The sequence below is a fragment of the Oncorhynchus tshawytscha genome, linkage group LG20, assembly GCF_018296145.1.
Source record: "Oncorhynchus tshawytscha isolate Ot180627B linkage group LG20, Otsh_v2.0, whole genome shotgun sequence".
In the NCBI taxonomy this organism is placed as follows: Eukaryota; Metazoa; Chordata; class Actinopteri; order Salmoniformes; family Salmonidae; genus Oncorhynchus; species Oncorhynchus tshawytscha.
Window position 1 is genome coordinate 18,984,372 of NC_056448.1, and position 12,799 is coordinate 18,997,170.

Sequence of the window (12,799 nt, forward strand, 5' to 3'; positions counted from 1 at the left end):
AGATTGCTGTTCACCGCCGCTCGCTATCGAACTCAACAGAGCTTGAGGAAATCTGCAAGGGAAAAAAATGGGAGAAAGTCCCCAAATCCAGATGTGCAAAGCTGATAGACATACCCAAGACAACTCAAAGGTGTAATCACTGCCAAATGTACGTAAATTACATTTAATTTTCAATAAATTTGCTAACATTTCTAAAAACATGTTTTCACTTTTTCATTATGGGGTGTTGTGTGTGTATATGGGTGAAAACATGTTTATATTTAATAAATTTTGAATTCAGGCTGCAACAAAATGTGGAATAAGTCAAGGGGTATGAATACTTTCTGAAGGCACTGTACAGCTGTATGAATTATGCTGTATAAACAAAGCTTATTATTCTCCTTACCTGGCATGGCTGCAGACTTGGTGACTATGGGCAGAGGAGCGGAATGGCTGCTGGGCTCAGAGAAGGCAGCTTTGGGTGTGGAGTTGAAGGAGAAGGGCTGGGAGGCTGGAGCTGCAGCAAGGGTCTCTACTGCCAGGAATCTGAGGGACAGAAACATAAGCATATCTAGCTAATCCAGCCAACAAACATCTAAGTCAGGGATGGACAACTTTGATGGGGGTAGGGGCCATAAAACACAGAACTCATCATGAGGGGCCGGCAGTGGCTCGTGGGTCTGCGTACCCACATCCAGACGCTGCACTTGATGAATTTATGAAATTGCTTCTCCAAATATTATTAAAGATGCACCTGTTAAGAAACTGACTGTTAGAAGGGTTAAGGCTCCATGGATTGATCAGGAAATGAAAAACTGTATGGTTGAAGGAGATGGGGCAAAAGAAGCGGATAATAAGTCTGGCTGCACATCTGACTGGCTGACTTACTGCAAATTGAGAAAAGATGTCACTAAACTCAACAAAAAGAAGAAGAAGAAACTGTATCATGAAGCCAAGATCAATGACAAAGAATGATGGGGAAAAAAACTTGAGCACTTTAAATGAAATGGGCAGAAAGAGAAATTTAACTCCATCTTTCATCGAATCAGGCCCAAACAAAAAGCCATTTGATGTTGCCAATTAATTTAATGATTATTTCATTGGCAAAGTGGGCAAATGAACAGTGAGCCATCGTATTCATGCAACAACAAAAAAAAACATGCATCGCAAGTTTGAATTTTGTAAAGTTAGTGTGGGAGGTGGGAAAATTATTGTTATCGATCAATAATGGCAAACCTCCTGGCGTTGACAACTTAGATGGAAAGCAAATGAGGATGGTAGCTGACTCTATATCCACTCCTATCTGTCATATCTTTAATCTGAGCCTAGAGAAAAGTCTTCAGCCTCAGGCCTGGAGGGAAGCCAAAGTAATGCCGCTACACAAGAGTGGTAAAGGGGCCTTTACTGGTTTTAACAGCAGACCTATAAGTTTGCTGCCAGCTCTTAGCAAACTCTTTTTTTTTTTTTAAATGGTGTTTGACCAAATACAATGCTATTTCTCTGTTAACAAATGAAGAACAGACGTTCAGTATGCTAATAAAGGGCACTCAACATGTACTGCACTGACACAAATGGCAGATGTTTTGTTGAAAGAAATTGATAATAAGCTTGTGGGAGCTGTAATGTTTGATTTCAGTGCAGCCTTTGATATTATTGACCATAACCGGTTGTTGAAAAAAAAACTTGTGTTTTATGGCTTTTCAACCTCAGCTCTGAATCCAGGATATGGCAATCTACAAAATATAACTCAAAGGGTTTTCTTTAATGGAAGCTTCTCTAATGTCAAACATATAAAGTGTGGTGTACCGCAGGGCAGCTCTCTAGGCCCTCTATTCTTTTCTATTTTTACCAATGACCTGCCACTGGCATTAAAACAACATGTGTGTCCATGTATGCTGATGTTCAACCAAATACACCGATGTTCAACCATATACACATCTGAAATCACAGCTAATGAAGTAATTGAAACCCTTAAAGAGCTGCAGTCTGTTTTGGAATGGGTGGCCAGTAATGAACTGGTCTTGAACATCTCTAAAACTAAGAGCATTGTATTTGGTACAAATCAATTCCCTAAGTTCTAAACCTCAGCTGAATCTGGTAATGAACGGTGTGGCTGATGAACAAGTTGAGACTAAATTACTTGCCATTACCTTAGATTGTAAACTGTCAAGGTCAAAACATATGGTTGTAAAAATGGGGAGAGGTCTGTCCGTAATAAAAATAGATGCTCTGCTTTTTTGACACCATACTCCAAAAAGCAAGTTCTGCAGACTGTAGTTTTGTCTTTTCTTGATTATTGTCCAGTCATGGGGTCAAATGCTGCAAGGAAAGGCGTAGTTAAGCTCCAGCTGGCCCAGAACAGAGTGGCACGTCTTGCTCTTCATTGTAATCAGAGGGCTGATATAAATACAAGACTGACTGCATCACTTCTTTTAATAAGAAACATTAAATGTGTTGACTTACAAACAGCTCTGACACACAAACTTACCCCACCAGACATGCCACCAGGGGTCTTTTCACAGCCCCCAAATCCAGAACAAATTCAAAAAGCATACATAGAGTCATTAATGCATGGAACTCCATTCCATCTTATACTGCCCAAATAAACAGCAAACCTTGTTTCAAAAACAGATAAAGCAACACCTCACAACGCCTCTCCCCTCTTTGACCTAGATAGTTTGTGTGTATGTACTGATATGTAGGCTGTGTGCCTTTATACTTTTTTTATGTAGTTCTGTCCTTGAGCTGTGCTTGTGTATTAATGTTTTGTATTATGTCATGCTTCCTGTTTTATGTAGACCCCAGGAAGAGTAGCTGCTCCTTTTGCAAGAGCTAATGTGGATCCTAATAAAATAGCAAATTCAGCCCCCCCCCACCACCACCTAGCGAACAAAATATTTCTGTGACACTCCTCATGACATCAAAGAGGATAGAAAGTATATTTGAAAGATTTTTGCGATGGGGCGGAGAGAAGATTTAGCAATTTGATAACTAATTTCATGCAAATCTGCACATTTTGCAATAGGGTGGATGTTAACTGATGATCAATGGGCCCCACCCCAGTCGGTAATTCATCCATGCTTACTACAAGTTTAGATAGCGGGCCACTAGACTAACTTAACAGTAAATAAATAAGTAAATAAATTAAATAAAACTAAATTTGCCGACATGGGCTAATTAAGTTACTGCTGATGCACAAACAAATTTCAAAACTGCACCTTGTGTATTCTATTACTTGAACTCTCAACAGTAAGTTGAGACCCTAACGGAGTTGTTTTTAACTGAGTTGAAATTGGTCAGCAAGCCTACAGAAGGGGGGCCGTCAGTTACTCATACCTGTTCTAAGTGAAATGTAAACAGTCAAAGTTATTCAGGTACTTATATCAACCGCTCACCTGTCATTGAGGTTCATCTTCACAGCGGGAGTGGTTGGCTCGGGGGTGCCTCGGAGCACCATGATGGGGGAGGTGGTGGCCAGGCGCTGGGGGATGGGCTTTGGAGTGGGGGCCGGAACTGGAGCCATTTCGACCACTGGAAGTTTGGGGGCACTGACGGAGAAGGCCAAAGCTGCGGCTGGAGTCTCTGTCAGGGGCTTGGAGGAGAAGGAGAAGCTACCCGGGGTGCCCAAGGCTGGGCTCGCGCTGAAGGCCGTAGAGCCCCCCAGAAAGAAGGCGGGGGGAGCAGTGGAAGAGGGGGGCATGGAGAACGAGAAGCCGGATGAGGAGGCTGGAGCTGGGGCTGCGGTGAACAGTGAAACAGAGGCAGGGGAGGAGGCAGGGGGAGGAGGGTTTGGTGTGGTGGCCAAGGGGAGGCGGAGCGGAGGGAACGCCGCCGGGGCTGATGGGAGAGAGGAGGTAGGGTAAGGGGGTGGGGGAGCTGCAGATCCTGCAATGCAGAGAGGAGAGCTGCTTTTAGTGGATCCTATCAAAACACTATTATAAATACTTTACAGTATGATAGTAGTATAGGTATTGCAAGTTTCATAAGACAAATGTATTCAGTGAGATAGAAAAAAAATACACAATATTAAATGTGAAGAAGCTGGAGGTCCTCCAGACCTGCAGGGGGCAGTCTCTCTCCGTCCAGGGCCAGGCTGGTGGGGGCAGCGACCAGCTGCTTGACCCCAGGGTTGAAGTTGAGCAGTGAAAAGGGGCACAGCACTCCGTCTGTAGACAGCAGCAACAGAGTGGGCGCCGGGGGCAAAGTCTTCTCATCGGCTGTAGTGACATAGCGAGGAAAAGAGACATCAAGTACAGTATTTTGTTTATATATATTTTTTTATTTTACCTTTATCTAACTAGGCAAGTCAGTTAAGAACAAATTCTTATTTTCAATGACGGCCTAGGAACAGATTTGTACCTTGTCAGCTCGGGGGTTTGAACTTGCAACCTTCCGGTAGGCTACCCTGCCGCCCAGTATAACTAACTAAGTATAACTATTGGTAGCAAGAGAGAAACACACAGGAATACACACACTTTAACTGAAACAAAAAAGGCAAACACCCAGCCAGACAGACACACACACACTGAAGCTCATGGAAGATGCACACCCACACACAAGTACCCAGGACATTAACAAAAGCCGAGACAAGTACAAGGACAGAGCATATGAATTGCTATATTGCTGTGAGACGTGAGAGACCTTGAATTCTTAGTAAGAAACAAAGCCCAGAGCACTTGGAGAAAAACCAGCACTAAAGCCAGTGTGATGAGACAAATAATGAGTCTGCTTGCCTGAGACTGCTCTCCAGAGAGAACAGTTTGTAAAGCTCAAGGTAAACCTCATCAGCATTCTCAGACATGCTTGTCTGGTTCTGTTGTTTGTTGATGTTCTCTCATTCGTCCGAGTCATTGTAATGAACGTGGGCCTCCATCCCCTCTCTTTCTATCCAATACAGCCTAGGTCTCTCGAGACAGGGTTTGATCAGAATACAATCACTTAAAAATGCTACTCAAATTGATAGTTTGGTTTGCTGGTGGAGTCTTTTAAGCAGGGAGCCCAGACAGCAACATCAGATACCAGATACCAGTAGATACCGAGACAGTAGACAGTAGCTTATCACTATTCATCTGACAGCTGCCAAAAAGCTGCCAAAAAGAACGTGCAAACCAGCGCCGCATACCAAATGCTACTGACTGACACTGAGGAGCGGAACATTGCAGTGCTTAAAAAAAAAAAACTTCACAGACGAGTAGTGTTTTCTTTCGACCAATCGATTGGTAGAAATTTTAAAATGTATATTTTTTCCATATACAGACAAACCATATGTGTTTTAATAAAATCAACTATACAGTGCTTTCGGGAAAGCATTCAGAAACCTTGACTTTTTCCACATTTTATTACATTTACAGCCTTATTCTAAAATTGGTTTAAAAAAAATCATTATCATCAATCTACACACAATACCCCATAACAACAAAGCGTAAACAGGTTAAGAAAAGAAAACAGAAATACCTTATTTACATAAGTATTCACACTTTGCTATGAGACTCTAAATTGAGATCAGGTGTTTCCACTGATCATCCTTGAGATGTTTCTACAACTTGATTGGAGTCCACCTGTGGTAAATTCAATTGACAAGACATGATTTGGAAAGGCACACACCAGTCTATATAAGGTCCCCCAGTTGACAGTGCACATCAGAGCAAAAACAGAGCAAAAACCAAGCCATGAGGGAATTGTCCGTAGAGCTCCGAGACAGGATTGTGTCGAGGTACAGATTTGGGGAAGGGTACCAAAAAATGTCCTCAACATCGAAGGTCCCCAAGAACACAGTGGCCTCCATCATTCTTAAAATAGAAGACTCTTCCTAGAGCTGGCCGCCCGGCCAAACTGAACAATCGGGGGAGAAGGGCCTTGGTCAGGGAAGTGACTAAGAACCTGATGGTCACTGACAAAGCTCCAAAGTTCCTCTGTGGGGATGGGAGAACTGTCCAGAAGGACAACCATCACTGCAGCATTGCACCAATCAGGCCTTTATGGTAGAGTGGCCACACGGGAGCCACTCCTCAGTAAAAGACACATGACAGCCTGCTTGGAGTTTGCCAAAAGGCACCTAAAGGACTCTGACCACGAGAAACAAGATTCTCTTGAACTCTGACCTGAATGCCAAGCATCACATCTGGAAGAAACCTGGCACCATCCCTACAGTGAAGCATGGTGGTGACAGCATCATGCTGTGGGGATTTTTTCAACGGCAGAGACTTGGAGACTAGTCAGGATCAAGGGAAAGATCAATGTAAAAAGTAAAAGTAGAGAAAGATCCTTGATGAAAACCTGCTCAGGACCTCAGACTGGGACGAAGGTTCCCTTCCAACAGGACAACGACCCTAATCACACAGACAAGACAACGCAGGAGTAACTTCGGGACAAGTCTCTGAATGTCCTTGAGTGGCTCAGCCAGAGCCCAGACTTGAACCTGATCAAACATCTCTGGAGACCTGAAATTAGCTCAGTGCGTGCTAACCAAGGTTGCCAGGTGCACAGTGTTTCCTCCGACACATTGGTGCGGCTGGCTTCCGGGTTGGATGCGCGCTGTGTTAAGAAGCAGTGCGGCTTGGTTGGGTATCGGAGGACGCAAGACTTTCAACCTTAGTCTCTTAGGTGTAGCGATGAGACAAGATAGTAGCTACTAAAGCGATACCAGGAAATTGGGGAGAAAACGGGGTGTAATCTATTTAATTTTTTTAAACATGTGATTTGTTTTTCACATTTGCAAACATTTCTAAAAACCTGCTTTTGCTTTGTCATTTTGGGGTATTATGTGTAGATTGAGGGAAAACCAGCAATTGAATCCATTTTAGAATAAGGGTGTACACTTCAAATTTTCATACAAAAATGTGAAAAAAGTCAAGTGGTCTGAATACTTTACTTTCCTACAATCAGAACGGTAAACTACTGTAGTAGTATTAGTAGTAATAATAATAACACTGAGTATACCAAAGATTAGGAATTCATTCCTAATATTGAGTTGCAGCCCCCCATACCTCAATTGGTCAAGGTGTCGAAAGCGTTCCACAGGGATGCTGGCCCATATTGACTCCAATGCTTCCCACAATTGTATCAAGTTGGCTGGATGTCCTTTGGGTGGTGGAGCATTGTGGATACACACGGGTAACTGTTGAGCGTGAAAAACCCAGCAGCGGTACAGTTCTTGACACAAACCGGAGCGCCTGGCACCTACTATCATACCCCGTTCAAAAGGCACTTAAATATTTGGTCTTCCCCACTCACCATCTGAATGGCACATATACACAATCCATGTTTCAATTGTCTTAAGGCTTAAAAATCCTTCCTTATTCCCCTTCATCTACACTGATTGAAGAAAATTGAACAGGTTACATCAATAAGGGATCATAGCTTTCACCAGGATTCACTTGGTCAGTCTATCATGGAAAGAGCAGGTGTCCTTAATGTTTTGTATACGGTTAATATTGAATGCACGAAGAGAAATTACCATAACCAAACAAACATTGTAGATTAGAAATTTTGGGAATTAATGGTAAATGTAGGCTACTACTGGTGATATATGTCATGGGGAATTAATAGACACTAACCATCACAAGAGTACTCCACTATAACCTGTCCTGGAATGGTTGTAGGGCTGTCCCAGACTAAAATAAAGATCTTGGTCTGCCTAGAAGGTCAGCATCCAGGAGTCGCCTCTTCACTGTTGACGTTGAGACTGGTGTTTTGCAGGTACGATTTAATGAAGCTGCCAGTTGAGGACTTGTGAGGCGTCTGTTTCTCAAACTAGACACTAATGTACTTGTTTGTCCTCTTGCTCAGTTATGCACCGGACCCTCCCACTCTTTCTATTCTGGTTAAGGCCAGTTTGCGCTGTTCTGTGAAGGGAGTAGTACACAGAGTTGTACAAGATCTTCAGTTTCTTGGAAATTTCTCACATGGAAAGCTTTCATTTCTCAGAACAAGAATAGACTGACAAGTTTCAGAAGAAAGGTATTTGTTTCTGGCCATTTGGAGCTTGTAATCAAACCCACAAATGCTGATGCTCCAGATACTCAACTAGTCTAAAGAAGGCCAGTTTTATTGCTTCTTTATATCAGGACAACAGTTTTCAGCTATGCTAACATAATTGCAAAATTTTCTAATGATCAATTAGCCTTTTAAAATGATAAACTTGGAATAGCTAACACAACGTGCCATTGGAACACAGGAGTGATGGTTGCTAAAAATTGGCCTCAATGTCAATGTAGATATTCCTTTTTTTTAATCTGCAGTTTCCAGCTACAATTGCCATTTACAACATTAACAAAGTCTACACCGCATTTCTGATCAATTTGATGTTATTTTAATGAACAAAAAATGTGCTTTTCTTTCAAAAACAAGGACATTTCTAAGTGACCCCAAACTTTTGAACGGTAGTGTATATGGATGATGATATAGGAACGGTAGTGAACATGGATGATGATATAGGAACGGTAGTGAACATGGATGATGATATAGGAACGGTAGTGTACATGGATGATGATATAGGAACGGTAGTGTACATGGATGATGACATAGGAACGGTAGTGTACATGGATGATGATATAGGAACGGTAGTGAACATGGATGATGATATAGGAACGGTAGTGAACATGGATGATGATAATCTAGGAACGGTAGTGAACATGGATGATGATAATCTAGGAACGGTAGTGAACATGGATGATGATAATCTAGGAACGGTAGTGAACATGGATGATGATATAGGAACGGTAGTGAACATGGATGATGATAATCTAGGAACGGTAGTGAACATGGATGATGATAATCTAGGAACGGTAGTGAACATGGATGATGATAATCTAGGAACGGTAGTGAACATGGATGATGATAATCTAGGAACGGTAGTGAACATGGATGATAATCTAGGAACGGTAGTGAACATCGATGATATAGGAACTGTAATGAACGGTAGTGTATATGGATGATGATGATATAGGAACGGTAGTGAACATGGATGATAATCTAGGAACGGTAGTGAACATGGATGATAATCTAGGAACGGTAGTGAACATGGATGATATAGGAACTGTAATGAATGATAGTGTATATGGATGATGATATGAAAGGTAGTGTATATGGATGATGATGATATAAATCCAGGCACATTTCACGGTTACGCGATTTTGATTCTAGACCTAATTAAGTTGGTGTTACATCTCTCCTCGCTTTTCTTAAACAATTAAGACAAGGGCTGTTTTCTCATCTCCTAGCTCTGTTGTTGCCTCCGGCGCATTGTTCTCCACACCAATATGCTGGTTAAATGTGCTATTATGCACATTTCAACAAGGTCTAGGAAAAGGTGCCAATTCAAGTGCACCGATGTGTTTCAGAACCGCAGACAGCGACCTCTATCCAACGCGGGAGAAAGCACATCTGTTATAAAATAATATAATTTGTATTTGTGTTGCAACATTGTTCTTACATAGTATAACAATATACAATTTCAGTAGCACATGTCTTAGACTGATGGACTGGGCCAACCCCACGGCTTCCACAATGGATCAGTCCACTCAGACAGGTGTCTTGCTTTTTTTTTTGTTGATACTGCTCGAGTAAAGAAATCTTGGTCGACCATCAGCCTATCGACCAGTCGACGAAATGGGGTCAGCCCTACATTGTTGACAAACATATCAGCTGATTCCAAATGGTTCACCAGCTTCTTTTGCTTGACCCTTTCTGCCTACGCCACACTCTTAGATCTGAATGAACTGGTAACAATATGGCAAAGTCCTTTCATTCAGTGAGGGGAGAATTACAAATCCATCAAGGAGAAAGTGACCAGTTTGGAATGAGGTCAGAAGAATGTGGAAAGCTGGAAGGGGAGAGAGCAGCAACCACTCACTGATGTGGATCTCCTGCTGGCTGGTGTAGTCGATGGCCATGCCCAGGGGCAGCGTGTCGTCGTTATTCTGAGAGACAGGCAGCTCTCCCCTGCTGGCATCCTCCAGCAGCCACAGCTCCCAGTTGGTCTGAACAACACAAAAGCACATTGCACAGAGAGGTTACATGACAACAGACACTCAGGGGCTCAATTGATCAATATCAGTTGGCCTTTGATTAGGGCTTTACTACTCCATAATCATTTATCAGGAGATGCTAAGGTGATGTCTTGTCCAATGGATGAGACTATGTTTGCACAAAGATATCTGAAATCCACATCGACCTTGAACTGCTTTAGTTTCTAAGGCCCAGAGTTAGAATCAAGCCTGATTGACAAATATTACCTTATCTTCTTGCTTGGCGATGACACTGACTTCAATGGAGGCTGCTGATGCGGCAAGAACAACATCCCTGAAAGAAGAAAAAATAAGCATAAGTGATTCACCAACCTCACAGCTGTTCCTCGAACATTGAAGTTGAGAGCCAGAGGGAAATGGAACGGAGCTTATACCAACTGAGTTTGCATACAAAAGCCACTTTCTACAAACAAGAAAATAAAAAATATCTGCAGACAGGCAGGGCAGAATACAGAGTGAGGAGCGTCTCACCAGTCCTCTATGTGGCTGAGGAAGTAGTGGTGCTGTCTCTCTGTGCAGGTGCCGTACACCGGGTCGTTGAAGTTCAGGTACCTCTCCTCCCTCTTCTCTGTCTTTGTCTGACATATCAAAATGTTAATTGTCAAAATGGTTTCAGTAATAATGAAAAAGGCAAACCCATAAATTATCATTTAGGAGAGAAAACATTTCAGTCAGAGTGAAATGACCCTATTAGTATTAGAACAATGAACAATTAGCACTGCAAAATGATCTCATCATCATTCAGATGCATGACATCTGGTACTACTCACAGGGAGGGAGATCACCACCAGTTCAGGAGGTGTTTCTGGACAGCCGTCGGCTGCTGCATATGCCACAGCAAACACAAACGTACTCAGCCACTGCACATCCAGCACTGACAGAGAAAGGACAACACAAAGAAAACATATAATTGAGGTTATCAGGCAGGAAAATAAAAGGCACTGAAATGTTCAATTTCAGGTTTATTACTTCAGGCCAGCCTGATCTGTGTCAAGTTTACCTTTGACAGGGTTATCAGAGCTGTAGAAGCATGGGCAGGGGATCACTTTCTTCTCCTGAAGCCCCTGTTCAGGAGAGCAGCGTTAGACCAGGGCATAATCAATATAAATCACAGGAACGGAGCAAATGGAATGGCATCAAACACCTGGAAACCACGCGTTTGATGTACTTTATACCATTCCACTATTTCAGCTCCAGTCATTAAGGTGCCACCAACCTCCTGTGGGCAAAATACATCATTCACTCCAGACTTCACAGGAATAATAAGTGTGTCTAACGTCGTTAATGTATTATACTGAGAGTTGTTGGTACAGACTTACTGGAGTATACTGACTGACTGTTGCATTCATTTTTCCTGCTGCTACTTGCTTTCCTTTGGGACTCCAGCATACTGTATTAAGGGAGAAGATGACAGAAATTGAAAACAAATTGTATAAAATTCCAATTACATGAAAAATGTATTCCTCAAAGTTATTACACTATGTCACACTTACCACAGGTGATGCCCGCTGTGGCGGGTAGCTGGGCCTGCACTGTGATGCTGTCTGTGACCTCCAGCACCATCATGCTGCCGTCAGACAGACAGGTGGCCAGCATGGACACCTGCACCGGGTTCCATTTGAGGTCCTGCACAATAATGCCCAGGCCGGCTCTCAGTTGCAGAGTCGCAAATGGCAACTTCTGCGGTCGGGCCTGGAGAGAGGGGGCAGCCATAGAAGTGAGGGGATTAGGTGTGTGGGAAAAATATGGAACTGAAGAAGTTGGGGTGACTAGTCTTGATGTGCTTTCAAACAATATCAAAGCATGGACTCTGAACTCTGTTTCACCATGACGAAACCGTACCACTCCATTAGCAGTGGGAGGTTGTTATGAGAGTTAATCACCTTGTTGATGAAGGTGCGGACGTCATAGAAGGCCAGTGACAGGCCTGATGCTTCTGACATGCCACTGACTGACAGGGTGAGCTCATCACTGCTGAGTCCCAGGTTGTGCACAGGCAACTCCACATGAACATCAGCTAAGGCTGCTATCCCCTCAACTGAGAAAGAGTAAGATTGAGAGAAAAAGGTAAAGTCAAGTTACATTGGCCAAGGCACGCCATAACTGTCATTGCTTAGGAAAACTGTACGAGGCAGAATGACCAATGTACAGAAAATCGTACCTATTTCATTGGAGTTTCCATCAACTTTGTCTGAAGCTAGGATGTCCCCCGTGAGGTACACCTTGATCTTTCTGTCTAGTCCGACAAATGTCAGCCCAAATTTGTTGGAGATGGCGAGCAGACTTGACCTATCCTTCGGCAGGTCATCAGGTGAATCAAAGACACGGGTTTTCTTCATTTGCCGGAACTGAAAATCCTGCATAAAATAATAGAAAACTTCATGACTGTGATGGCACTGAATTTAGTCTCATGTAGGCTACTCGTTTAACCCTTGTCTAATCTTAACATTCTGTATACTCCCCTTGTCCTAAGGGTAAAAAAAAGACCCGCCTTCACTAATCCCCTAAAATAAAGCATTTTAACTGAATTTTAAACCCCAAATCTATTTTGCATGAAGAAACAATTCAAACTTTGTGAATCTGGGTTTTCCCTCTTCACAATGCAGAAAGAATTTATTTAAAATCAGTGGACACCACTTGATTTTATTACAATACATCTGTCATAATTTTTTTTTTTTTACTAAAGTAGAGGATCATAATTATTATTGCTAAAGGTACTGCATAGGTGTAAACCTAAATTTTTAACAAGAGATAGCACTAGTATGGCCTAAGAAAGTAGCAGAAATGTGCAG

The 12,799-nt window shown here is 42.5% G+C and overlaps 1 protein-coding gene across 1 annotated transcript in view; it reads right to left on the reverse strand.

Moving 5' to 3' along the window:
• Positions 1 to 12,799, reverse strand: part of nup214 (nucleoporin 214) — a 72,585-nt gene that overhangs the window by 55,862 nt on the left and 3,924 nt on the right. The window contains 12 exon segments of the mRNA XM_042302307.1: positions 386 to 525; positions 3,375 to 3,864; positions 4,038 to 4,196; positions 9,833 to 9,959; positions 10,215 to 10,281; positions 10,479 to 10,585; positions 10,778 to 10,881; positions 11,008 to 11,071; positions 11,327 to 11,397; positions 11,501 to 11,699; positions 11,891 to 12,045; positions 12,169 to 12,364. Coding sequence (XP_042158241.1) covers positions 386 to 525; positions 3,375 to 3,864; positions 4,038 to 4,196; positions 9,833 to 9,959; positions 10,215 to 10,281; positions 10,479 to 10,585; positions 10,778 to 10,881; positions 11,008 to 11,071; positions 11,327 to 11,397; positions 11,501 to 11,699; positions 11,891 to 12,045; positions 12,169 to 12,364 — 1,879 coding nt within the window.